Here is a 24,943-nt window from a genome sequence, read left to right on the forward strand (position 1 = left end):
TGGGCTCATGGTTTAGCCACAGCCCAGCATGGCACTGTCCAGAGAGGCCATGGCCCTGTCATGCCTCCCATGTTCCAAGAAGCATCTGGCTCCTGAAGGGCTGCTCCTTCCTTTCCCCCAACCCCTCACCCTCCTATCTCCAGGGCACCCTCTCTCCCCCATGTGACCACGCCCTGGACAGAAGCCCTGCTGGGATCCCAGTGACCCTTGATTTAGAAGATGCAGACGGTGTCAAACTCTGCTTTATTGGAATAGAGAATACAGGCAGCAGGAATCACGCTTGGTGCTGGCAGCTCCAGGTCCCCTGCCCCCACGGGCTCTCCCACTTGTCTGGATCAGGGGAGACCTCCACTTTGAAGAACAATATGGGGTGGGAGCTTCCAATGTGCATTCTGCTACCAGCCTCAGGATTAGCAGCAAGATGCCCACAACAACAACAACAGCAACAGCAACAGCAACAAAGGACTGGACTCGACACTTCAGGAAAGGACGTGTAGAAGAGAAAGTCAGACCCACGGTGTCACGTGTTAACAACGGTCCCACAACAGCAGACACGACACTGGTGTGCACGGCTGTACCCCCTGCGGGAGGCTGACAGCACACCAACAGCCCTGGAGGGGCCCGGCATTCTCACTCCCAACATGAGAAAGAATTAACACAACACACACACATGTTCACATTCTCTGCGAGGACAGTCAAATTAAGGTACCAAAGGGAGGAGAAAACATTTTTAGAGAACACAAAAGCCTGCTGCCCTGCCCCAGTAGGTGTCAGGCTGGACACGACAGGCTGGCTGTGGCCTGGGCTAGCCGGTGAGCTCGACAGGCAGCTCACGCCCACACAGGGCCTCCCACTGGCGAGCCAACAGCGAGATGAGCTTCTCTCTGCTCTCAGCACTGGGGACAAACACCTGCCACTGGACTTCACGGCCCTGGCCGGCTCTAGCCGGGCCACCTGGCACCTCCCCAAAGTGGTCCAGGGTGACACTGCCCATGAGGTCATGACCCTGCACATCATCGAAGACGAGGGTGAGGGCCTGCGGGTAGGTCTGGTAGCCCATGAGCACTCGGTCCAGGTCTCGGACGCGGCGACCGTCGTCCAGCCGGTACCTGTCTCTCTGCGGCGGCTCTTTGGCAAACTCGGGCAGTGGGTAGTGGACACAGTCCTCATCCAGGAGGAAGATCTCGGAGCTGGTGAGCAGGAGTGTCTTGGGGCGCAGGGGGCCCCTGCAGCACCCAGGGGGTGGCATGCCCACCTGGAAGGCCTGCACGTACAGCAAGATGCTGAGGGCTGGGGCCTTCTCTGGCTCAGCCATCTTTTGGGCCACAGTGAACGTCAGGTCCCCAATCTCCTCCTCACTGGGGTAGGTGAACTTGACGCGACTGGAGTGGATCAGCTCGTAGTTCTCCATCTTCCCTGCAGAGAGATGCCACCCAGGCTGTAGCCTGGAACCCGCCCCTGGTGGGGCTGGGAGCACCAAGGGCCCCAAGCCAACCGAGAGACCCCGGCATGAGAGAGGCAGGAGACGATGCTCCAAGTGTGGGGCCCACAGGCCAGGAGCCCAAAGCAGGCACTGGAGATGTGTCTGCCAGATGGTTGAAGGACTGCTGGGGTGGAGACTCTGCCATCGAAAAGCCCCACATAAAACCCTGGCCAGCCAAGTGAGAAAAGAGAGACATAAAGGCAGAGAGGGTTCTGGGGCAGAGAGCCACCCTGGGGCCCGTGACGTCTGTCCAGGCAGCCTGTCTGCAGCCTGAGCTAGACAGGGGTACCTGTGGTCTTGTTCCCAAACTCAGAGTAGAAGTCCTTGTCAACAGGCTCCGGCGAGGGCGTGCGTTCCAGAGAGGACAGCACGACCATGAGGTGCTGGAGGAAGCAGTGCGTCAGGTAGCTGTCCCGCGTCAAGCACGTGACCACCTGCATCGGGGTGGAACCTGCACGAGAGGGGGCTGGTCAGGGACACAGGCCACCGCTCCCTAGCCCTATCCCTGCCCCTTAGAGCCACCCCGAGTCCCTAGCAAGCCTCAGCCCAGAGGCCAGGGCCAGGAGGGCCCACATAGGAAAGCATCACGGGGCCCAGGAGGAGGCCATTCCTTCAGGCCGGAAGAGCTGAGGCATTTTTCTGGAAGGGGAGACAGAGGCATTAGGCAAAGAGCTTAGCTTTCACTCCTCAGGAAGTGTGAGTCAGAAACATCCTGCCCGAGACCAGGGCCCACTCTGCTTCTGTCCGGGCCAGTGCTTGCCGCACACCCTGCCTCCTGCTCCGAGCCCTGGAGCGTGAGTTCTGCTCTCTCAGCAGTTCCTGAAGCTGCTTCCTCCCGCCCCGGGTAAGAAGTGGCTCTTGAGCACAGAGATAACTGTCTATGATAACCCACCCACGTACAGAAGGTGGAAGCCCACTGGTGATGCTGCCCTTCATCCGAAATAGGACGAAGCACAGAGGGTCACCCACCCGTCAGCCGGAAATGCTGGTCGAAAAGCCCCACATTGACTGACTGCAGGTCACTAAGCTTTAGCACGAAGCACTGGGAGATGTGGAAAGGGCTGTTGTTGTAGTCGGTGTTTTTCTGATGCCAGAAATCTGTGTGATGGAGAAAGGGACAGAGGAAGGCGGTGGCAGGCAAGCACAAGGTTCCTAGGTGTGCAGCACGTCCAGCAGGAACAGGTCCTCTTGGCTGGCCTGGCTTCCACCCACACAAAGTCCCATAGGCAATGCCCTCTGGAGTCTGAGCCTCTTCCAGCTCAGGGGAGTCACCAGGTCACTGGCTAAGGCTTCCTGTGCAGCCCCAGGGGCAGAGGCTGCCTAACCCCTTCTCATCACAGGCTGTTCCCAAGCAGTCACCGGGCCCTGGCTCAGTGCATTCTGTGTTCACATCTGGTCATGGACCCCTCCCTCATGACAGCTCCCTTCCTCAGACAAGGAACTCTCAGCCCACTGCAGCCAAGTCGCTGACTGCTGCCTGAAGCCACACAGCTGGCTCCAGAGAATGACCCCCCAGCCTGCCCCAACCACACACTCCAAGCTCCTGAGCCCCAGCAGGCCCTGTGCCTACCCTGCAGTGGCTCTGAGAAGTAGCGGCGGAGGCCGTCGTGGAGCACAAAGTACACAGCCTTGGTGGAGAGCAGCACGCAGGCGGTCACCTCCAGCCCTGGGGTCTGGTAGAACACCACCGAGGACCACATGAGATGCCTCAGCTCCTCGTTTTCCACCTGGAGACGGGGGGCCTCCTGTCAGCTCCACCACCCTAGCAACCTGCACATACCAGGGACATGCCCGCAGCTTCCACAAGGAGACATGGGAAGCCCCTCTTGGCTCACCAATGAATCCGTATGCTTCAAGGCAGAGAGGAAGAGAGGGGTGGGAGATGGCTGTTGGGGGGGTCTACCTGGGGCTGGAAGTGGCACAGGAGGTGGTGACACAGCACAAATGGCCAGGGGAGGGCAACTCAGGACCTCACTGCCCAGGTCCTCAAAGCCGTGAGCAGCTCAGCTGAGGACTCCGACATCAGGGAAGTCCAGGGACCTGAGGCTGACCTGAAGCCAAGCTTGGCCTCGTCCTCAGGACTGGCTGTGCCATAGCCGGCACCCACACCCGGGCCGCTACCTCAGCAATGCTGCTGTGGAAGAGCTCGATGATGGCGCTGCCCCGCAGGCTGGCGACGTGCCGGAGCGACGGGCAGGCAGGCAAGTGCGAGGGGATCTGATTCTCCTCCGAGGTGGCCTGGATGAGGTGCTCACTCGGGTACTGGGCAGGGGCCTCGGCTGGGGGTGGGGCTGGAGCCTCCACTGGGGTCTCCTCTGGGACCAAAGCTGAAGTTGAGGCCTCTGCTGGGGCCGGAGTCTTCGCTGGGCCTGAGGCTGAGGCTGCTGCAGGGGCTGGAGCTGGGACTTCTGCTGGGGCTGGGGCCAGAGCCTCTGCTGGGATCTCCTGGGGACGCTGGTCATTGCTGTATCCCCCGAAAAACACCATATTAACAGCGGACCCCAGATGAAGATTCACATCGCATGTGCAGCTTCAGAGTGAGGAGGAGACTGTGTGTATCACACATCACCTATGGGTTACTGGGGACTTCCACCAGCTTCTCTATTGGAGAACAGAACAGCACGGCCGGGCACGGTGGCTCACGTCTGTAATCCCAGCACTTTGGGAGGCTGAGGTGGAGGATTGTTTGAGCCCAAAGTTTGAGACCAGCCTGAACAACACAGCAAGATGTTGAGGTGGGTGAAAGCCTAAGGCAGATCCTGGCCCACAGAGCCATCCATGGGACTGTGACCCTGGCGGAGGTCGTGCCCAGAGGCCATGCTTGGGCCCAGTGGACACAGCAGCCAGGGCGACAGCTCTCCTGGTCTCGGTGTGCTGCAGCCTGTTGCTCTCCCACTGGGCAGACAAAGCTGGGGCAGCCCCCTTGGCCGGCCCTTCATGGGTGGCAAGAGGCTGGGCCAACCCATTTTGTGAGAGGACAGCTTTCCTGGGCTTCTCCTACAGCACTGAGATAAGGAGCAGCCTGGCACCAAACCTGGGGTGGTGATGTAGAGGGAGGCCGGGGGGCAAGGGGCAGAGGGGAGGGGGGCCAGCTCTCGCAGCAACTCCCGGCCCACACGAGCCGCAGATGCTGAGATCACACATATGCCAGACCCATGCCCCTGGGGCCCCTGAGAGCTGTGCTTGATCTCACCTGGCCCTGCGCTCGGCAGGCTGGCCATCCGCAAAGGGGCCCTGGGGGCTGCCTCCCGTCCCAGGGGTCTTGGCGATGACCACAGTCTTCAGGTCCTGCAGCGAGGCCCGCAGCTGGTTGTAGATGCGCAGGAAGTGGAACTTCTCGTGGGGCAGCACGAAGATGGCAGTGACAAAACGGTACCCCACGAGCAGCTCTAGCACGTGGCCATCAGCAAAGGCGCCCCGAGGCTGGGTGCAGCTGCGTGTGGGGTCCAGCAGCACAGTGGAGAGCGGCACGCGGCTGAGCTTGAAGCTGTTGCGGTTGCGACAGTTGTGGGTGCCACGGTTGGGCATGGGGTTGAAGTCGGCCTTGATGACGTTGAGGTGCTGGGGCGTGAGCAACAGCCAGTAGGGGATGGCGGCGGACTTGACGGCCTCAGAGGGCGCGCAGCAGGAGCGCCGCACGGCTGAACAGAGCGTGCAGCTGGCCCACTCGATGTTGCCTGAGTAGTCCCCGGCGGCCGTCTGCACCATGCGCTTGTCACTGTAGACCAGGTAGACGGGGAAGCAGCCCTGGCTACGCTCCTGGCAGCCGCCAGCCACCTTGTAGAAGGTGAGCAGCTGGCGCAGGAACTCCTGCAGGCTGGTGTGGCTGCCGTAGAGGATGGGGCTACACAGCATGGCCATGTGCTGGGGTGCAAAGCATGAGCGCAGGTCCGCGTGGAACTCGTGCAGGTTGGCGGCGTCCGAGATGATGAAGAGTGTGTTCTCACTGTGCCGTACCTTGAGCACCAGACACAGCTCCGGCATGAGGAAGCCAAACTCGGTGAGGTCGCCATGTGGGAAGCAGAAGACAAAGCGCAGGGAGGAGAGGATGTGCTGGCTGCTGCCCCGAGACTCCTGGTGTGGGATCTCGAAGACTGCGATGCCGAAGTCGGTGAGCACAAGGCAGGCAGCGAACTGGCGGATACTGCCCTGCACATGGATCAGGAAGCACCACAGCACCTTGAGGATGCGGATATGCTCCAGGAGGAAGTCCTCGTCCGCGCCCAGGGCCCATTCCAGAGCCAGGCGCTCCTCCTCGGCCTCTTCATCCTCCTCTTCCTCCTCCTCCTCTTCCTCCCCCTGGCCTCCTTCCTCCTCCTCCTCCACGTCTGGGGGCCCCATTTCGAAGTAGCGGTTCTCAGCAACGTCCTCCTCTTCCTCCTCCTCCTCATCCTCCTCCTCGCCCTGTTCACCCTGGCCCGCCTCCCGCTGGTTGGCAGCCTCGATCCAGGCAGGCAGCTGCCGCTCGATGGCCTGCCGGATCAGTGTGCTCAGGCGCTGGATGAAGTCCTGATTGGTGGCCGTGTAGCCAATGCAAGTGAAGGGCAGGAAGATGATCTGGCCAGACCCCGGCACCACCTGGACCTCCGGCTCGGCATGTTCTGGGCTGTGCAGGGAGAGGCCAGGTCAGTGGCATGCTGGGAAGGGCCCCTCCCACCTCCCACATCTGGAGCCCGCTGCTACACCCTGACCCTGAGAAACCAACCCATGGGTCTCCCAAGCCTCCCACACGGCCAAGTCAGTTCCCAGGATGAGGGCCCTGGTGGGAGCCAGTGCTGCCTGCTGGAAGGCTGGGTCGCCAGTTTGGTCAGAGTCTATGCTTCTAGGGGCTTGGACCATAGGTGCCTGGCACAGCTATGCCCAGACCACACGAGTTCCCACAACAGAAGCACTCCCATGTACTTCTAAGTCATCCAGTTGCTGCCATAAGCCCTGGAGACAATGAACACTCCAGGGCATGAATCTACTTGTCACCCCTGGTGGCCTCCGGGGCAGGGAAGTGGGCTGGGACAGGTCTTAGGACCCTCACACTTAAATTCCAGCTCTTCTTGGCCACCGCAGCCCTCGCGTGTAGAGTGGGAATTGGTAAACTTCTGTAAACAGTCAGAGTACACATTTTGGGATTTATGGGCTACCCTGTCCATATGATCTTCAGCAGCCCTTTAAGAATGTAACTGTCCAACGTGGCGAAACCCTGTCTCTACTAAAAATAGAAAAATTAGCCAGTTGTGGTGGCGGGCACCTTGGGTGGCTGAGGCAGGAAAATCGCTTGAACCAGGGAGGCGGAGGTTGCAGCGAGCTGAGATCGCGCCACTGCACTCCAGCCTGGGTGACAAAGCAAGACCCGGTCTCAAAGAAAAAAAAAGTAACTGTTATTCTGGCCAGGCGCGGTGGCTCATGCCTGTAATTCCAGTACTTTAGGAGGCCGAGGCGGGTGGATCACTGGAGTTCAGGAGTTCGAGACCAGCCTAGGCAACATGGTGAATCTCTGTCTCTACTAAAAATATAAAAAATTAGTTGGGCGTGGTGGCGTGCGCCTGTGGTCTGGGCTACTCAGGAGGCTGAGGCTGAGACAGGAAAATTGCATTAATCTGGGAGGCGGGGGTTGCAGTGAGCGGAGAACACGCCACTGCACTCCAGCCTGGGTGACAGAGCGAGACTCAGTCTCAAAAAAAGAAAAAAGAATGTAACTGTCATTCTTAGCTCCCAGGCTGCGGGCCACACACAGGCCTTGATTTGCCAACCCCTGATGTAGGGCAACATGTGCTGAGCAGAGTTTAGGTATTAGAATTTGGAAACAGATTGAAAAGTCCATCTCATCTGTGTCTCTTCAGAGGAAGAAATAGTTCTGTAGGACTTCTGTGAACGGATTTTTAAAAAAACCTGACTGGCCACCCCTGGCCCACAGCAGAGTGTATGCAGAAGGCTGTGCGGCCAGGCCCAGGTCCCTTTCCAACCTCTTCCTTACCTTGCACCACCAACAGCTCCTGGCACGTCCCTTAAATCATCGGAAGCTGCCTGATGGAGAAAAAAACACAGTCAGTCCCCACCTGCTGCAGCCAGCCCCAGCCATTTACTGGGTGCCAGACCCTGAACTGGGCATTCTGCCCTCCATCACCGCCCTGAGGAGGCTCCCCATCCCCACGCTCCACCCTGGGGCCCACTCTGGGACCCAAGGGCAGAGACCCACTTGGTTATCCCACCAGCACACAGCAGGGCTGGGATTCCCACTCGCAACCTAGGGCCAGAGCCTCTCGCCACTCTCCAGGGATCCAGCATCTGACTGCTCCTTGTGCCACGCAAGGGTCCAGGTAGACAGTCTACAAATTTGGTCCGACCCTAACTGGCCAGCAGTGGACACAGCCCTGGCAAGTCCCTCCCAATGGTCTCTGTGCACTGGGGAAGACCTAGGGCTTGGGAATCTCTTGCTGTGTGACCCTGGGAAGGGTGATGGGAGAGTACTGTGGAGTACTGAGGACAGACAAGGACTCTGCAAACTGTCCCAGTGTCACAAGGCCATAACCTTGTGTTGCTGCAGAGATGGGGCCGGAGGGAGGCCCAGGCACCAAGCACATTTGTGAAGCATACAGCAAGCACCCTTGCTTTCCTCCTGTCTTTCCTCAGGACACAGGAAGGGGCCCCAGAACTCTCAGTAACAACCACAGAGGAGGCGCCGGAGTGAGACTGTTTCCCAGACCACTAGGATGACATGCGGAAAGGGGCCGAGTGGCTCCAGGGGTGCCAGGAAACAGAGAAGAAACCCAAACAAGCCCCCGCACAAGGGCCTTTTGAAATGCCTTCCCCAGGGAAGCCTGCTCACAGGGTCAAGGGCCACCCTCTCCACCTGCCCCCCTCGCGCCCTGGGCCCAGTGACAGAGAACTGCCTGTTCCCATCAACCAAGGGGGTTGGGGAAGGGAAGGAGGGAGGCTGAAAATAAACCCTTAACCACTGGGTTTGTCAGGAAGACACTCAACTAGAGACAGGTCCAAGAGAAAGACCGTGGCGCAAAGCAGAGGACGCCAAACCCTGGAAGCATCTGCCTCAGCTCCAGCTAGGCCACTTCCTACTGCACACAACCCCAAGCAGAAGAGTCCACCCACAGATGTATGGTCCCCAGAAGCGGGAAGAGGGCATTACCTGTCCTGCAGGGATGGACTCCAAGGAATCAGAGCATCCCTGGGCAATGGGCTGGTCCATGGGAGTCAGACTGTCGGTGGACGAGAGGCTGCTGGCCAGGGCCTCCTCCTGAACGAACATGATTCCTGGAGAGACCAGGGCGGGTGGGCAGGCAGGCAGGCAGGGTGGGTGGGGTGGGGAGAGCGGCCGTTCAACAAGCGGGGCTGGGCCCCTCAGGCTACCGGCATGGCCGGGGGTTAGCCAGACCCCAAAACCCAGCCACATGGATTATAGAAGAAAATGTTAAAACTGAAATCTCAAAATAACTCAAGAAAGAACAAATGACTGCTTATCTAATCTCAGAGCAGGGAGAAGCATTCTGAGAATAAATGCAATGGAAAAAAACTGATAGATGTGACTACATAAAAATTAAACTTCCACAGACACATTTTTTAAAAACCAGGATAGATTAAAACCAGATGAAATGAGAAAAGTGTTTGCAATATTTGACAAGGATTTATATCGCTAGTCTGTAAAAAGTTCTTACAGATTACAAAAATGGAGGAAGGTTGGAAACCCCATTAACAGACCGCAAAGAACGTGAACAGACATTCCGCAGAAGAACGGCCAGCGGATAGAACATGAAAAGAATGCTCACTCTCAGAAGTACACAAAGAAAGGCAAGCTGAAACAAGAGACAAGTTTTGCCTCTCAACTTTTGCCAAAGTCAGACTGACTGTGTGGCCTGGCCCTGAACTCACTGGGTAGAGGCCGGCACAGGCATGCGAGCTGGCCCACCCATCCAGAGAGGAGTTTGGAGGTACATCCATCAAGAGCCTGAAATGTGTTCACTCCTAGAGCATTTTCCCAGATGGTGACTAGACATGACCCCGTCCCCTGATTTGTCATCTCTGCAGGACTCATAGACACACAGGGCACAGGACAATTCACCAGGGGGCCAGCCCTTGCAGGCCTTGGTATTCAGCAGGGCTGCTGAGTCCAGCCTGAGCCCACATCCACAGTCCCACTTACCACAGGACGTGCCCACTGACCTGCCCTGGGGCCACCTCCCACGGACAGCAGCACTCTGACCCACTGCGTCCCGTAAATGCATAGTGTTCCTAAACCCTGCTGAAGCTGTTTTATGAACGTAGCCTATCTGGACCTGTTACTCCACTTCAGATCACCTCTAGACCGCTTGAAGGTAAAGCCTTTGTGAACATGTTCCTGACTGCCGCCAGCAGGGTGAACACTGGGCTTCGGCCGCCAGTCTCACTGAGGCCTACAGGAGCCCTAGGCCTGCCTCCACAGCCCAGCATCGCCACAGCCCAGTGAAATGAACCCGAGCCCTCTGAGCCCCACAGGTCGAGACCCCCGACCAGCTCAGCTGCTCCCCAGGACAGGACAACTCACACAGCCTGGGTCCTCTGCCCACAAGCGAGGCAGGCAGGTGGGCCCAAGCTCAGATGCCCCCACAAAGTGAAGCAGCAGCGGGTAGGCAGGCAGGAAGGATGGCAAGCACACAGCCATGCATGAAGCGCCCTGATGGGCCACCCTGGGCACCTGCCCAGGCCACTGCTCTCCTGCAATCCACCCTCTGCCTGCTAATGTTCAACTCCTACCCATCCTTCCAGATTCACCTCACACACCACCTCCACTGCAGACCTTCTCTGCTCTAGAGTCTACAAAAGCCCCACACCATCCTAACCTGTTCTCCTCCAGCACATGGCTCGCCCTCCCGCATGGCTCCAAGCTCCCCAGGGGCACTGTCTGGGTCATCTTGAACCCCCAACTAAGGATGTGGGAAAGGGCAGCCCTCATCGACCACCTCTGTGGAGCTCTGGGTAGTGCCAAGCGCCTCCCCAGCATTCGCTCATGCATGCCTCTCGTTATTTACCACATTTCATCAAATCTAAGATGCGGCAGGTGGCGCCATCTTGGTCCTAGCGGAAGGTGTCCACGGGTTTTCCACGACTCCATCTCGAATACCAGCTGGCTGACAGCGACTATGAGACGCCACTGACTGAAAGACGCACCTCAATTTCAGAGAAGTCACAAGGTGGAAATGCGTGCCTCTTAGAATCAATGAAGTAGGGTGCGTCCACTTTACAGTTGAGAAAACAGCTTCAGAGGGGCTACAAGTTGCTTGAGGTACCACAGCTAGGAAGCTGGGATGCGAACTCAGCTGACCGAGCCCTGGCTCCTAACCACCTCTCCACACAGCCTCCTCTCAGCCCCTGGGCCTGGCTGGACAATCAACTCTGGCGACCACCCCTATTGGTCACAATCATCCATGGCTCCGACAGCGCCTGCCACGGCGGGAGGCTGGGTGTTGCCTGGACAGCGCCCCCTTCAGGCAGGCCCGAGTGCCAGTTCCTTCGCAAGCAGGCTCCCTTCTGGGGAACCAGGCTGGAAGCAACAGGCACGGGTCAGCAAAGCTGCTCCCATGCGCTAAAAGACCCTGTCCATCCAGGCAAGACCCAGGAACACGCGGCTGAACAAACACATGGGGAGGCCTCCAAATCAGTGAGAAAAAGACCAACGCCTTTTGCCACTACCTCCCACAAGCCCTGTTTGGACCAAGGAAATGTGGACAGGGACAGGGACAGTCTATCTGCTCCCGTCCTGGACCGTGGCCTGTACAAACAAGTGGTCAGAAAGGGCACTCAGCGGATAGAGCGGAGACATCAGGAGAGTCCTTAGGGGTCCGACCTTTGCTGTTTCTCACCAAAAGGAAAGAGAGGTGCACACAAAGACATCCACTGCAGTTTTATTTAAGAGGTGCAAATCTGGAGGCAATGTCCAGAAGTCCAGTGATGGCGGGGACAGACTGCAGAGTGCCCCTCTGCAGAGTGTCCCCAGGGCACGAGGGGAGTGAGGAGGGGGCTGAGCTGGTGCAGAGGCTTCTCCGACAACGTGGGGGGCTGCCTGCAGCTGCAGCCTGGGGACCTGGTGCATCCCCACCCATCCAGGGCCTGCTCTTCACTGGCTCCTGCCCTACCTGCCCACTCACTCACTCACTGATCAACAGATGCTGGCAGAAACAGCTGTGTCCCTGGCCTTGAGAAGCAGATGCAGCTCCCTGTCCCCAGAGGCCTACAGTCATATGGTACCTCCACAGGCTCGCTTGGCCACGCTGCAGGAGGCAGCGTCAGGGAAGCTTCCTCACCGTGATATAACCTCCCTGGCTTTTATGTAATAAAATGCAACCAGAAATCCTTAGTCAAGAGTCTGACAGAAGCAAAATGGGCAATCATCCTGGCACCTGACCCCATTGCTCCACGCTCAGGAATTCTCTTCCACATCTCACAGGTGTGACCTCAGTGTGCTGCTCTGCGTCGGGCCTTTTGCCTTAACTTGAATGCTTCTCCCCTCTTCCTGCCCAGTCTTCCTGTCCCTGCTGGGAGGGCTGCCGAGCATTCTGCGCCACAGCCGACTCTCCCTCTCATCCTCCGATGTTGCAGTTGCAGCCCATGTTTTGGCAGTGGTGAGCATTTCACCTCCCCTTCCCGGTATCTTATCCCTCTAAGAGAAAATCCCCACCAGTGGGGTTACCAGGTCAAGGGGTGGGAATGTTTTTCTGGCTCTTAAAACATCGGGTTGAACTGTTTTCCCAAGACCTCACACCAAGTTCTGCGTCTCCAGGAGCCCGGGCAGGCGGCGTCCTTTCCTGCGTGTCCCGAGCCTCGGCTCCACTCGGGACGGCACACCCTCCCCTCTTCCGTGGGGGCCGGGCCAGCAGACACGCTCATGGGACCTGCTTCACTCACTCATCTCCGAGGATGCCTGGGTTCAGAGGTGAAAGCCCTTTGAAAACGCTAAGACAATGGGCAGACGAATGGGCCTGGTCTTCCATGGGTCCACAGGGACAGAGATGGCCCATCTTGGCCCCACAAACATGGTGTTCTGGGGCTGGGTCACCCCACAGAGATGAGGCAGTGATAAAAGCAAGCTTTTCCCTGCACAGGGATTCGGGCTCCAGACAGTAAAGTCACAAGCCTGTCTTCCTGTAACCAGGAGCCAACCTGCTTGTGCTGCCAGTGAGGGAATGGGTCCCATGGGCCAACAGCCCCGAGCCTGTTCAGAGGGCAGCCTCAGGGCCTGTCAGAAACCCTGCGGTCTCCTAGAGGAGCTGGATGTGGGCATCAGAGCAATTGGGAGTCCTCACCAAGCAAGCAACAGCTGGCATCAGGCCGGGCACCCCTGCCATGTGTCCCCCTGCGAGGACCAGCCTGCAGAAGGCACTGCCCTCCCTGTGTCTGACCCTGTCGGAAGCAGGTGCTGGCACCTCTCCCCCAACCCCAGCCCAGCCAGGGGGCCCAGGCAGGGCCGTGTGGCTCCACTAGAAGCAAGATACATACACGATTACCTTGGTTGGAGAGGATGGGCTGGGGCAGGGAGGCAGATGCGGGAGCCACAGTGGGAGGACAGCTGCTGGGTCTGATGCAGGGGGCAGCTGAGAGCCGGGAGTCTTCACCACCCTGAGGACGAGTGCTTGAGTCAGCCCAGGAGAGAAGAGGAAGCACAGAGCTCCCCAAGGCCAGGGGTGTGAGGAGGGAGCGCAATGGTTCCCACCAACTGGGTGGTAAAGATGGTCTCATCACATCCTTAGAGCAGGAACTACCACTGTCCCCAACCCACCGAGAATACAGAGGCCACGACTTGCCCGAGGTCATGCAGCCAGGGAGGGGCGCAGCTGGGACTCGGCAGCCCTGAGCAGTCCCATGGCCCAAGCCCTCCGAACTGGCTCCTATCCCGGCTGGCTCTGCACCACTGCCCTCCCACCTGCCACACAAACCCACCTGCCACACAAACCCACCTTCTTCTCTGGGTTGCTCAGTTTGGACTTGACCTCCTTGGCTTTCTGAATTGCTTTCAGCACTTCCACAGTGTCCAGCTCCTTCTCTGTGGTCACTGTGTCATCCAGACAGACCTAGAGCGTCCAGAAAGTGGCTCTCAGCATGGGGACCGGTGAGCATGGCAGGAGGATGGTAGGGCCCTGCTGAGGAGGAGGCGTGAGCACCTGCTGTGGGCCAGGCCACGTGAGGACACCACAGGCTGAGGGAGGCTCAGCCTGCTCAGAGGCGGCTCTTCACTACTCATGGAAGTGACCTGGGAATGCCTTGGAGGGGTCCAGGGAGGTCCCACAACTGTCTCTGAAGTCCCTCACCAAGAACAGGAGGCAGCAAGCTCTTGGGCAGCTGGGACTGGGGTAAGGGGACAACTTGAACTAAGCCCCCAGTTAGAGGCGGGAGGCAGACTCTCAAAAGAGCGATGGGAGAGCCTTCTGGGTAGGGGAACCAGCGGTGGGAGAGGGCAGGGCCCCCACCTGCAAATGCGGGAGGGAGTGTGGCTGGCAGGCAGTGGGGGGTTGGGTAGGGTGGTTGAATGAGGGAAGGTGCCAAGGGCCCGGACAGGAGCTGACATTCTGTGGCCTGGGAGCTTCCCAAGGTCTGGAGCCCAGGAGGGGAGGAGATGGCATCTCATGGTCTTGTGACTGTGTGGAGGAAGGGGCACTTGCGGCCAAAAAGAGGGAGGTGGGACACAAATAGACTCCCAGGTATTTTCTGACCTGGGATTTTGGGAGAACAGAAGGTCCAAGGACCAATCAGAGAATCAGGAGGCCTGCTCCAGGCCCAGGCGATGGGTGAACCTGGTTAAGGGTGTCTGGTCAGCATCGTGGCAGGTGCACAGACACAGCGAGGGGCAGCAGACACCAGGCTGGGCTACAGTGGCAAAGGCAAACCCTTTGGGTTTACAGTCAGGCACTATGGCCACAGGTAGTCCAGGAGATATGAATATTTTAAGGAACTTATTTCTGAACCTTTCCTAGAATAAACAACGTTATCCCAGACAGCAGGGGCAAGAGATGCAAGGGAGCTTTTTCCTGGGGAGACAGTGGACTTCCCAGAACTGAAAAGCCCCTAAGGGACAGGACCTCCTTCTGAAGCAGGCAAGGGTAGAACAATGGACATATATCCCCCTACCGCCCATGCAGACTTGACTGCATCCCGAGGGTCTCCCTGGGCTCTTCTGACTGCGCTGGGGCTCACCTCTGAGGCCCTCTCTCCGAACTGAGCCAGCACCTTGGTCCGGTAGTCGGGGATGATGCTCAGAGGGTTATTCAGCAGAGACACGTGCTCCAGACACGGGAGGCTGCCTATGCTCCGGACCTCCTCCATCTGCAAGGTATGAGTTCCATCCCCTTTGGTCCCTTCTCTTAACACTTCAGCAACACGCCAACTCGTTTCATGGTCTCTTTTAAATGAAAGGAATCTTAACATTCTTCTTTAACATGATACACACCAAGGCACAGAAATCCCAAAACCGTGAGGTCCTTGGGCTCACCTGTTCGATCCTGTTGTCCCGGAGATCCAGGTTGACCAGTGAGTAGAGCTTGTGCAGGCCACTCAGACTCTCTAGGAGGTTGCCTGCCAGGTTTAAGGTCTTGATGTTCCCCAGCTTGGTGTGAAGCCCTTCCAAGGAGGAGAGCTTGTTGTAGGACAGGTCCAGATGCACAAGGTTATACAGGTGCTGCAGCAGCGTGGAGAACAGTGTAAAGTGGCTCAGGTCAAGTCTCCAAAGATAGGAGCCTGACACTAATGGCAGGATGAGCCTTCCAACCCAAACTACCCAGTTCTGCAAGTCACTCTGACAGTTATTTTAGGAAGGGAAGTCCCTCTTCTCTGCCGCACATGCCACAGCACAGTGGCACCCCTGCAGACAGTTGGGGTGGGTGTTGAAAACATGGCTGTCCACCTTCAGGATGGAGGTGCATCATCATGCCTGGTTTGTATTTACTCATGCTTCCTAATTCTTTGGAACTAGAGCAACAATCACTCAGTGCATTGCTGGGATCCTAAAGGGAAGACAGCAACCCCTGCCCTTACAACCCCTGGCCAATTCCCAAGGCTGTGTCAGTCTCCTGAACTCTCAGAACGGGGCCTTGGGAGTGTGTGCGGGCAGCACTGGTCTCCAAAGGCACTACCTGCAGATTGTCCACAACCAGCAATCCATTGTGACTCAGGTCCAGGAACTCAATCTTTGGGATCAGTTTCTTGTGAAAGAAAAGAACATCCAATGTTACTGTAGGGGGCTGGACCCCAAACACGGTCCACCACACAGTGGACGGGCACCCCAAGATGCTTCCTCCTGACCACGGAGTCCCACGGGCCATCCCTGCAGGACCACTGGTGGGACACCTCCCGCTGCCCAGCCAGTAGCACATCCAAAGGCACACACAGGGCCCCCAGTGCTGGGCACTACTCATTGTTTTCATGGAACACTTGGCTTGTGAAAATGACACATGGCAAGGTCCCAGACAGAGAAGAGAGTCTGTCCTTCTTCAATCCTGCCCACACTCCCTGAGCAGCGCAAACATGGGAACGACACTCTTACTGCCCAAATGCCCTCTGGATGTCATTCTTCTATGGGCACATCTGTCATCTAAGGAGTGATTTTTCTGCTCCACTCTTTGGAGTAAATGTCATCACTTAGTGTGTTATAGTTTACCAAATTTACATGAAATTAATATGTTTTATTTGGTTCTAAGTACTACCTCACCAATTTTAAATGATCCCATTTTTTTTTTCATCTTTTGAGAAGGAGTCTCACTCTGTCGCCCAGGCTGGAATGCAGTGGCCCTATCTCAGCTCACTGCAACATCTGCCTCCCGGGTTCAAGCAATTCTCCTGCCTAAGCCTCCCAAAGTAGCTGCGATTACAGGCGTGCGCCACCAAACCCAGCTAATTTTTGTATTTTTAGTAGAGATGGGGTTTCACCACATTGGCAGGCTGGTCTCAAACTCCTGACCTCAGGTGATCCTCCCGCCTCGGCCTCCCAAAGTGCTGGGATTACAGACGTGAGCCACCGCGCCCAGCCCCCATTTTGTAATTAACTTTAAATGGCAGGCAATGCACAGAGCACTAGATATAGGTTTTCTGTGGTCCTTCCTAAAGAAGCTGAGTTAAATACTAAAACTCAGGGTTTGGTGGGGCCAGAGAAACCCCTGGCACCTGCTGCTGAGAGCATACCACAGACTCGTCGATCTCAGAGATGCTGTTGTGGCTCAGGTCAAGCGTGGTCAATGCCTGCCAAGTGGGGATGACGGCAGTCACAGGGCCTTCTAGGGTTGTGCCTTCAGGCTCCCACTCATCAAATTCTGAGGCTTCAGGAACAAGGACTTCCTGCATAAAAACATCTGTTGAGCACCACACTCAGGCCCTCACGCAACACTCACTGGGAACACAGTTGTTGCAGAATTTAAGGAAGGGCTGGAGCATATTTAGCATGTGGAAGTACACTTGCATTAAAGCATGCCTTTGGTTCCTATATCTTTAAACGATTGTGAAATCGTTCAAAGCTGAACAATTCACCACATAACAGCCACTTAGAATAAGTCCTGGCCCTGCTTTAGCAGCAACACTTTTCAAGCCCAAAGGGCCTTTGCCCTGGTGGCCTGGTGATGCCTTTTCTAGCCTTTTCTCTTGAGATGGAGTCTCGCTCTGTCACCCAGGCTGGAGTGCAATGGCGCAATCTCAGTCCACTGCCACCTCTGCCTCGCAGGTTCAAGCGATCCTCCTGTCTTAGCCTCCCCAGTAGCTGGGACTAGAGGTGTGTACCACCATGCCTGGCTAATTTTTGCATTTTTAATAGAGATGGGGGCTTCACCATGTTGGCCAGGCTGGTCTCAAACTCCTGACTTCAGGTGATCCACCCACCTCAGCCTCCCAAAGTGCTGGGATTACAGACATGAGCCACAGTGCCTAGCCGTTTTTTCTTTGAGACACAGTCTCACTCTGTCGCCCAGGCTGGAGTGCAGTGGCGCCATCACGGCTCATTGCAGCCTCAAACTCACAGGCACGAGCAAATCCTCCCATCTCAGCCTCTTGAGTAGCTGGGACTACAGGCGCACACCACCTTGCCCAGCTAATTAAAAAATTTTTTTCTGTAGAAACGAGGTCTCCCTACATAGCCCAGACTGGTCTCAAACTCCTGGGCTCAAGTGATCCTCCCGCCTTGGCCTCCCAAAGTGCTGGGATTATAGGTGCAAGCCACGGCTACTGGCCAGCCAACCGTCTTTTCTAGCTTCTCAGAGGCTGAAGGTGAGAATTCAGTTTCCAGGCAGCTGTGCTTTCCAAGCTGATGATGTGGTCCTCACTGTGGACACCAGGCCTTTAAAACCGTTATTTCACAGGAATAAAGTCAGACAGTACTAAGATAAGGGGAGTAGCACAAAGCCCAGAGACCATCAAAATGGAGAAATGCAGGCCTATTTGTTTTGACAAGACTTTTCTTCTCACAATGGGTTGCCCTGGGCTCCTTCAGCAAGACAGCGAGAAGTGCTCGGAGAGGGACCAGGTGGCCCAACACACTGTCTGCAAGCCTCAAGAGGAAGATTTTTCACCAAATCCAATTTTTTTTTTTTTTTTTTAAAGAGACAAGGTCTCCCTATGTTGCCCAGGTTGGTCTCCAACTCCTGGGCTTAAGGAATCCTCCTGCCTTGGCCTCCCAAAATGCTAGGATTACAGGCATGAGCCACCCCACACCTGGCCCAAACTTAAGTCTTGATCAGGAACCTTAAGTCCTAATATTAGCCACTACATGCCTTTTCTATACCCAAGGAAAGATTTTAACATTAGCAAGATGTAATCCATAAAAAAGGTAAACAGAAACATTCCCAATTTGAATGTTTCTGCTGCTCACATATAAACAACAGGGTCTAGCATTTCCACAACCTTACCTTCTAATCAAGCTGTGGAGAAAAAGATACAAATGAGTGCTTAGCCAGGGATTGCTAAAGCTTAGAGGAGCAATCTAAGCTTAGTTATCAATCTAATTAATAAAGGTCCCGCCACTTGCCACAGCTTAGCAATTTGTTCATTAAAAAACCAATGATGGCCGGATGAAGTGGCTCATGCCTGTAATCCCAGCACTTTGGGAGGCTGAGGCTGGCGGATCACTTGAGGTCAGGAGCTCGAGATCAGCCTGGCCAACGTGGTAAAACCCTGTCTCTACTAAAAATACAAAATCTAGGCCGGGCACGGTGGCTCACGCCTGTAATCCCAGCACTTTGGGAGGCCGAGGCGGGCGGATCACGAGGTCAGGAGATTGAGACCATCCTGGCTAACACGGTGAAACTCCGTCTCTACTAAAAATACAAAAAATTAGCTGGGTGTGGTGGCGGGCGCCTGTAGTCCCAGCTACTCAGGAGGCTGAGGCAGGAGAATGGCATGAACCCGGGAGGCGGAGCTTGCAGTGAGCCAAGATCACACCACTGCACTCCAGCCTGGGGTACAGAGCGAAACTCCATCTCAAAACAACAACAACAACAACAACAACAAACAAAACTTAGTGGGGCGTGGTGGCAGGCACCTGTAATCCCAGCTACTTGGGAGGCTGAGGTAGGAGAATCGCTTGACCCCAGGAGGTAGAGGTTGCAGTGAGCTGAGATCATAGCACTGCACTCCAGTCTGGGCCACAGAGTGAGACTCTAGCTCAAAACAAAAACAAAACAAAACAAAAACACCAATGACATTTTTTATTTTTTGGGGAAAGAAGCCAAGTTCCTTAAAATGTCCTGTTAACAACACAAACTTTTTATGCAGATGTGAATGAACTAAAGTGTCCCAGGGGCTGTCAAGTGCTAGGAGGCCCCCCGTGAGTGTGTGGCTACCCCACGGAAGGTCCAGCCTCTGAAAACTGATAGACATAGCAGTGTCCTCACCCATCCTCAGTGGTGGAGACCACAGCCCAGGACCCTGACCCACAGACATTGCCCCAGGCAGGATATAGGTGAAGCTTACCTTCATAGAGGTTGCTGAGAAGCGGACACTCAGCGTGGCTAAGGTGGGCTTCGATGCGACCAGCCCTCTGATGTGCTTAGCATCACAGTGACTTATCTGGAACAAGGAACAGCTGCATCTCAGAAACAGAATCCTTGCTCCATCAGAAGTCCCCAGATGTAGGTGTTTCCCAACCCCATACAAAAGCACAACGACGGGCAACCCAAATCCTCAGAGATGGGAGGCCACTCAAGACCAAAGTCTCTCTTTTTCCCAATGTCAGTGCTGACCAAACATTCCCTGAAGTATCTAGTAAGAAAGGTGCCTGGCCTCTCAGACTCACAATGGACCACAAATTCCATTTCCTCTGTAAGGGCTGCCTGGGGCTTGGCAGGTGAACATAAAGTGTGAGTCATGGAAACTGCTGGGGAGAACAAGGGGCCTCCACGGCACAGTGAGTGGGGTGGGTCCGCCTGTTCACCCAGCCCCCACTCCATGGAACTCAGCTGTCTTGTAGTGAAGAGGGGCAGGCCACAGGCCAAAGCACACTCCCTGAGCCACCTGCCCAAGCACACCCAAGGCCCAGATCCAGAGCCTCAGCCTGCTCGGCAGGGCTGGGTCGGGTTTCCCCTTCACTTCCCTGTCCTCACTTGGCAACAGGGCACACCACAAGTTTCCCTAGACTACTGTAGACAGAATAGCCCAGTGCACAGCAGAGGCTCTGGAGGCAGTCTCAGCTGAATTCAAATCCCAGCTTTCCGCTCATTAACTGTGTGGCCCTGGCCAAACTTCCTTATCTGCCCAAGCCTCAGTTTCCCCAACTGTAAAATGGAAATAAAAGTGCCCTCTTCACAGGGCTGTTGGGAAGATTCAATCAAGGAGACATGGGGCCACAGGGCAGAACACAAAAGCCAGGCTCAAAAAATTATACTTTAAAACTTTTTCTGTATTCATTAATGACTTTTCTTTTCAAAAATGCTAAAATTGGCATTGCAAACCAAGGAGTCCAGTAGTGACAAATGCAGAGTGTTTCTTGTGTGGGTGCCCCAGAGGGCAGGGCCATCTTCAAAGCTCTTTGCCAATTGGCCTTGAGAAATACAGACTTGTATTTAGTTCTGTCTGACCCTCAGGATGACTTCCCAGGACTTGAACTTGAGGTACACATGCCCCCTGCCCCTACGAGGAGGCCCAGAAGGAGCCGGATGCTGGTGCTCCACCGTGGCTAACCGGCCCTGCAGCTCACGCCAGGGCAGAGGCGTGCAGACCAGCCAGGGATAGGAGAGGCCTCTCTTTCTCTGCCTTCAGAGGGCCTGGTCACCTACGCAGAACCTGTCACATACTGCCAAACACGAAAGCACAGCACCTTATGATTAAATTAGGACACCCAACATCACAAACACTCTCTAGCCTCTGAGTTGGGAGTGAGAGGATGCTGTGCAGGGCTTGGCCCTCCTGCACTCCAGCAGCGCTGGGCCTTACCTCCACCTGATGCAGGGACTTGAATATTGATAGGTCGAACGGCAGGAGCTGCTCCTGAATGTTGCTGGTCCCAAAAGGTCCTTCTGTGCCAGAAACCTGAGGCCAAAGACAGGGCTTAAATTGGGAACAGCGCCTCACGCCCATCGGGGAGTGCTGCAGCAGCTGACAAGTTGAAGACAACTTTGACCACTTCTGACTTCAGCAAAGCAGGCTCAGGCCAGGACTTAATTTAACGGGACACTGGGTCACGACTGCCCCCTGGTGCCCACAGCCAGAAGCACAGTGCCAAGAATAACCGGGCGGCCTTCCTTCCACCAAGAGTCCCTCATGGTCTCCTTCACACAAACTGCCAGCCAGCCCCCCGCAGGTTGCACCCCCACCGACTGAGGGGCTCTCCATGACTGAGCTGCTGCAGCTTTACCTTAAGGTACTTAAGGCGACAGGTGAAGTCCAGGATGTGCCCAAGGTCGGTCTTGGCATCCCCACTGGCGCACGTGGGCTTTCCCTGCTGCAGCTGCTCCGTGACGGCATACAGCTGCAGGGGTCCAATAGCAAAGACCTCGCCGGCCCCCAGGAGCTGTTCTCCTGCAAGAGCCATGCCCTGAAGGATAAGTGTCCAGCCGCAGCCCCAGCCCTCGTGCAGCTGGGATTTCCACATCTTTTCTGTCAACAAGCAGTTGGCAAGCACCCACCATGTCAGGGCAAAGCCAGGGCCCTGGGCATGCAGGAGCTGCTGCCCTCCTGGGTGCCTGCTAGGCACAGGGCAACCCTAGACATGTGATGACAGAGGAGGGCAGGGCTGTGGGGCTGTGAGGCTGGGCAGCCACTGAGGGAGGAGCGAGGCTGAGTTGAGACCAAAGGCACTGGGCCAGAGTGAGGCTGCCGAGAGAGGCAGCATTCAAGGTGACACACCTATGCTGCAACCTCCGAAATGCAAACACCCAGGTCAGGCGCAGGCCTATAGTGCCAGCATGGTGCAGAGCCGGGGAGCAGGATGGGTTCTGAGCCCAACTGACTGCTGCTTGGTCCTCGCTCCACTCCTCCCAGCCATGTGCCCTCAGTCTGGTGACTGGGCCGCTGACCCTGTATCGTCCCCCTATACCTGTGGCTCCTGGGGGAAGGCAGTAAGATGCAAACAGGAAGCATTCATCACACATTAGCTACTATAACTGTGCTCTCTGGCAGGGATGGGACCCAGGGTCAGCTTCTATCTGCCATCTGAGCCCCTTCAGGTAAGCACAAACCAGGTGCGAGGGAGCAGTGTGCTACCCACCTTCCAGCACCCACCACAGCGCTTTGGAACAGAGCCCAAGTCTGGGCTGAACCCCTGACACGGTACTCAAGAGTGCTGAGGGACCACAGCTCCTCAGACCTGGCCACCTACAGGGCAGGTAGGTGGGCTCCAGAGTGACTTCTATGCCATCCTGTGCCTCTGGCCGCCTCATAAAACTACACAACTTATGCCCAGTATTTCAGGGACCTGTGGCCACGTACCTTTCTCAAAGAGCTCTTCAGCCAGTGCCGCGGTGATGCCATTTATCTCCTGCAGAGAATACAAAATTTGCCTTTAGAAAGTCCACCTGCCCCCAGTCCCTGGGATTTGCACATTCCCCACTATCTATCCCCTCTGTTGTGCCAGTGCCATCTCCCTAGAAAGTTAAACTAAAGAAAAGAGGGCATAAACCTACAATGAAGCAAGAAGCTTAGAAAGGGAAACTAAATATTCTAGTTATATGGATACCTGAAATGTCTCCTCTAAAGCAGAAGGGAAATCAGCCTAATGCTGCGACTCCAGTCCATAGGGCCAAGAGCACTGCAGCCCAGGAGGCCAGCAGCGCTGCATTACGCTAAGGGCTTTTGGGAAGCCAGCAGCTCCCAAAACTGGCTCTGGGTGTTCCTAGGAGAGGGTGTGGCAGAGAGAAAAGTCCTGTTTTTTCTGGAAGAGAGGCTCCTATCACCCTCGTGGGATGAAGGACCACCCAGAGCTAACCCTCCCTGGGAATGACCATTTCCACTTTCTCTCACGTTTCAAATGTGTCTCAGGAAAAGAATGAACACTTGTTTTCTTCTTGTGCTCATCCCTTCCAGATTCACAACAGTAACACTCAGCCCCAGGGTCCCAAGAAAGAAGCGGGAAGGATTTCCTTTTTAAATGATGTGATGAAGGAGGCAGGACAAGGCCAAGCCTCCAGTCATACGAACAACACGCTTGGATCCTAATTCATACTGGGTCATGCCCTGAGCCACTGAAGGCTCCTGAATCCTCCCAACATCCTACAAGAGGAAAAGAGATAACTGCCTTTTTTTTTTTTTTTTTTTTTTTTAAATAGAGACAGGGTCTTGCTCTGTCACTCAGGCTGGAGTGCAATGGTATGACCATAGCTCACTGCAGCTTGGAACTCCTGGGCCCAAGTAATCCTCCTGCCTCAACCTCCCAAGTAGCTGGGACTATAGGTGTGCATCAGCACGACCTGCTTATTTTTTTTTTTTTTTGAGACAGAGTCTTGCTTTGTTGCCCAGGCTGGAGTGCAGTGGTGTAATCTCGGCTCACTGCCACCTCCGCCTCCCAGGTTCAAGAGATTCTCCTGCCTCAGCCTCCAGAGTAGCTGGTAGTACAGGCATGCGCCAAGATGCCCAGCTAATTCCTGCATTTTTAGTAGAGACAGGGTTTCACCATGTTGGCCAGGCTGATCTCAAACTCCTGACCTCAAGTGATCCACCCGCCTCAGCCACCCAAAGTGCCAGGATTACAGGCATGAGCTACTGCCCACACCCAACCAACTAATTTTTAAGAAAATATTTTGTAGAGACAGGGTCTCACTATGTTGCCCAGGGTGGTCTTGAACTTCTGGCCTCAAGAGATCCCCCCACCTCGGCCTCCCAAGTTGTTGGGATTACAGGCGTGAGCCACTGCACCCAGCAATGGAAGCTTCTATCTTGAGCTCCGTTTCACAAATGAACAAACTGAGGTGGACAAGTGCCGATACTCTCAATTTTACATGGCTAAAAACCAGCAAAGCCACACTCAAGCCCTTGGCCTTGGGCCTCTGCATATGAAACCCATTGCCTCAGCACTTCGGTGTAATAACTGTGGGGTTGGCAGTGCCCCCAAGGCCCTCAGCCCCCAACCCCCACATCCCACAGGTAAGAATTTTAACTCATCGACAGATGGCAGCCAACAGGCCTTTTCGTAAACAGCTCCAGATGGAGGCTGCATAATCCTCATAACTCACAGGAACATTGGGAACATCGCTTCCACCAGGACAAGCAATTCACTTGTTTATGGGATTCTAAAGACACAGGAGACAGGGTGTCCTTTTCCTGTTTTTCTCTTGGGTTGTCTCTTTCTTATCTTTTATACACTGTGGCCATTTTAATGGTGGTTTATATATTGTAAACATTTTCTCCCAGTCTGCGTATACCTTTTACCTTTGTTCATGGTGCTTTTTCTGACAGAGGTTTTTCATTTTTACATTGTTTAATCTCTAATTTTTTTATCCTTCATGACTTCTTGGGCCTCTTCTCTCACTCCACGATTATAAAAATATTCTCTTAATTTTCTTTTGGTCCTTTAAAAAATGTGTTTATTCATTTAATGTGCTTGAAATTCAGTTTATATACAGCATGAGAATAACTCCTCCCTGTATCCCCTGGACAAAAAGCAAAAGGAGCAAAATGAGCACACAGAGCCTCAGCTTTAAGGGACCGGCAGGGTGCAGGGCCGAATGGAAAAGGGCAAGGAGGGGGCACAGCAGGCACAGAGCAGGACAGGGCTCCAGCTGGAAGTGAGGGCAGAGGTGATGGGTGTGCTCTAAGTTCAACTTCAGTCTCTTGCAACCACATAAGCTAAATGACATTTTCCTTGGCAGCTGTGAAGAACTGAAGATTAGGAAGAGCCTGGAGTGATCCAAAGGCTTGTTTCTCCACGGATGGTTTTGAGAACCACGCCCCGTATACAGACCTGCACTTCGCAATCCTCCCTGCTGTCAGATCACCTGGAGCCGAGCAGGTCCCAGGGGCTGCCAATCTCTGCCCACCTCAATTCCCCAAGAATAGCTCCAGGGCCTCTCAGGACACAAA

The 24,943-nt window shown here is 55.4% G+C and overlaps 1 protein-coding gene across 2 annotated transcripts in view; it reads right to left on the reverse strand.

Annotated features, from left to right (window-relative positions):
* Positions 1 to 224: 224 nt before the first annotated feature.
* The window catches only part of NISCH (nischarin), a 37,785-nt gene continuing 13,066 nt past the window's right edge, over positions 225 to 24,943 (reverse strand). The window contains exons 4-21 of one of the 2 annotated variants that reach the window (XM_054479779.1): positions 22,358 to 22,406; positions 21,285 to 21,448; positions 20,864 to 20,959; positions 19,406 to 19,501; positions 16,634 to 16,786; positions 15,589 to 15,657; positions 14,949 to 15,134; positions 14,654 to 14,782; positions 13,420 to 13,533; positions 12,970 to 13,081; positions 8,622 to 8,746; positions 7,452 to 7,501; positions 4,677 to 6,089; positions 3,605 to 3,947; positions 3,054 to 3,210; positions 2,453 to 2,581; positions 1,773 to 1,934; positions 225 to 1,416 (exon numbers count right to left, since the gene is read on the reverse strand). In XM_054479779.1, the coding sequence (XP_054335754.1) occupies positions 806 to 1,416; positions 1,773 to 1,934; positions 2,453 to 2,581; positions 3,054 to 3,210; positions 3,605 to 3,947; positions 4,677 to 6,089; positions 7,452 to 7,501; positions 8,622 to 8,746; positions 12,970 to 13,081; positions 13,420 to 13,533; positions 14,654 to 14,782; positions 14,949 to 15,134; positions 15,589 to 15,657; positions 16,634 to 16,786; positions 19,406 to 19,501; positions 20,864 to 20,959; positions 21,285 to 21,448; positions 22,358 to 22,406 (4,158 nt within the window). In that variant the 3' untranslated portion in view covers positions 225 to 805. Of the gene's footprint in view, positions 1,417 to 1,772; positions 1,935 to 2,452; positions 2,582 to 3,053; positions 3,211 to 3,604; positions 3,948 to 4,676; positions 6,090 to 7,451; positions 7,502 to 8,621; positions 8,747 to 11,354; positions 12,387 to 12,969; positions 13,082 to 13,419; positions 13,534 to 14,653; positions 14,783 to 14,948; positions 15,135 to 15,588; positions 15,658 to 16,633; positions 16,787 to 19,405; positions 19,502 to 20,863; positions 20,960 to 21,284; positions 21,449 to 22,357; positions 22,407 to 24,943 lie in introns of those variants that run through there. The other variant, XM_054479780.2, reaches the window with a different exon arrangement.

The sequence above is a fragment of the Pongo pygmaeus genome, chromosome 2, assembly GCF_028885625.2.
Source record: "Pongo pygmaeus isolate AG05252 chromosome 2, NHGRI_mPonPyg2-v2.0_pri, whole genome shotgun sequence".
In the NCBI taxonomy this organism is placed as follows: domain Eukaryota; kingdom Metazoa; phylum Chordata; class Mammalia; order Primates; family Hominidae; genus Pongo; species Pongo pygmaeus.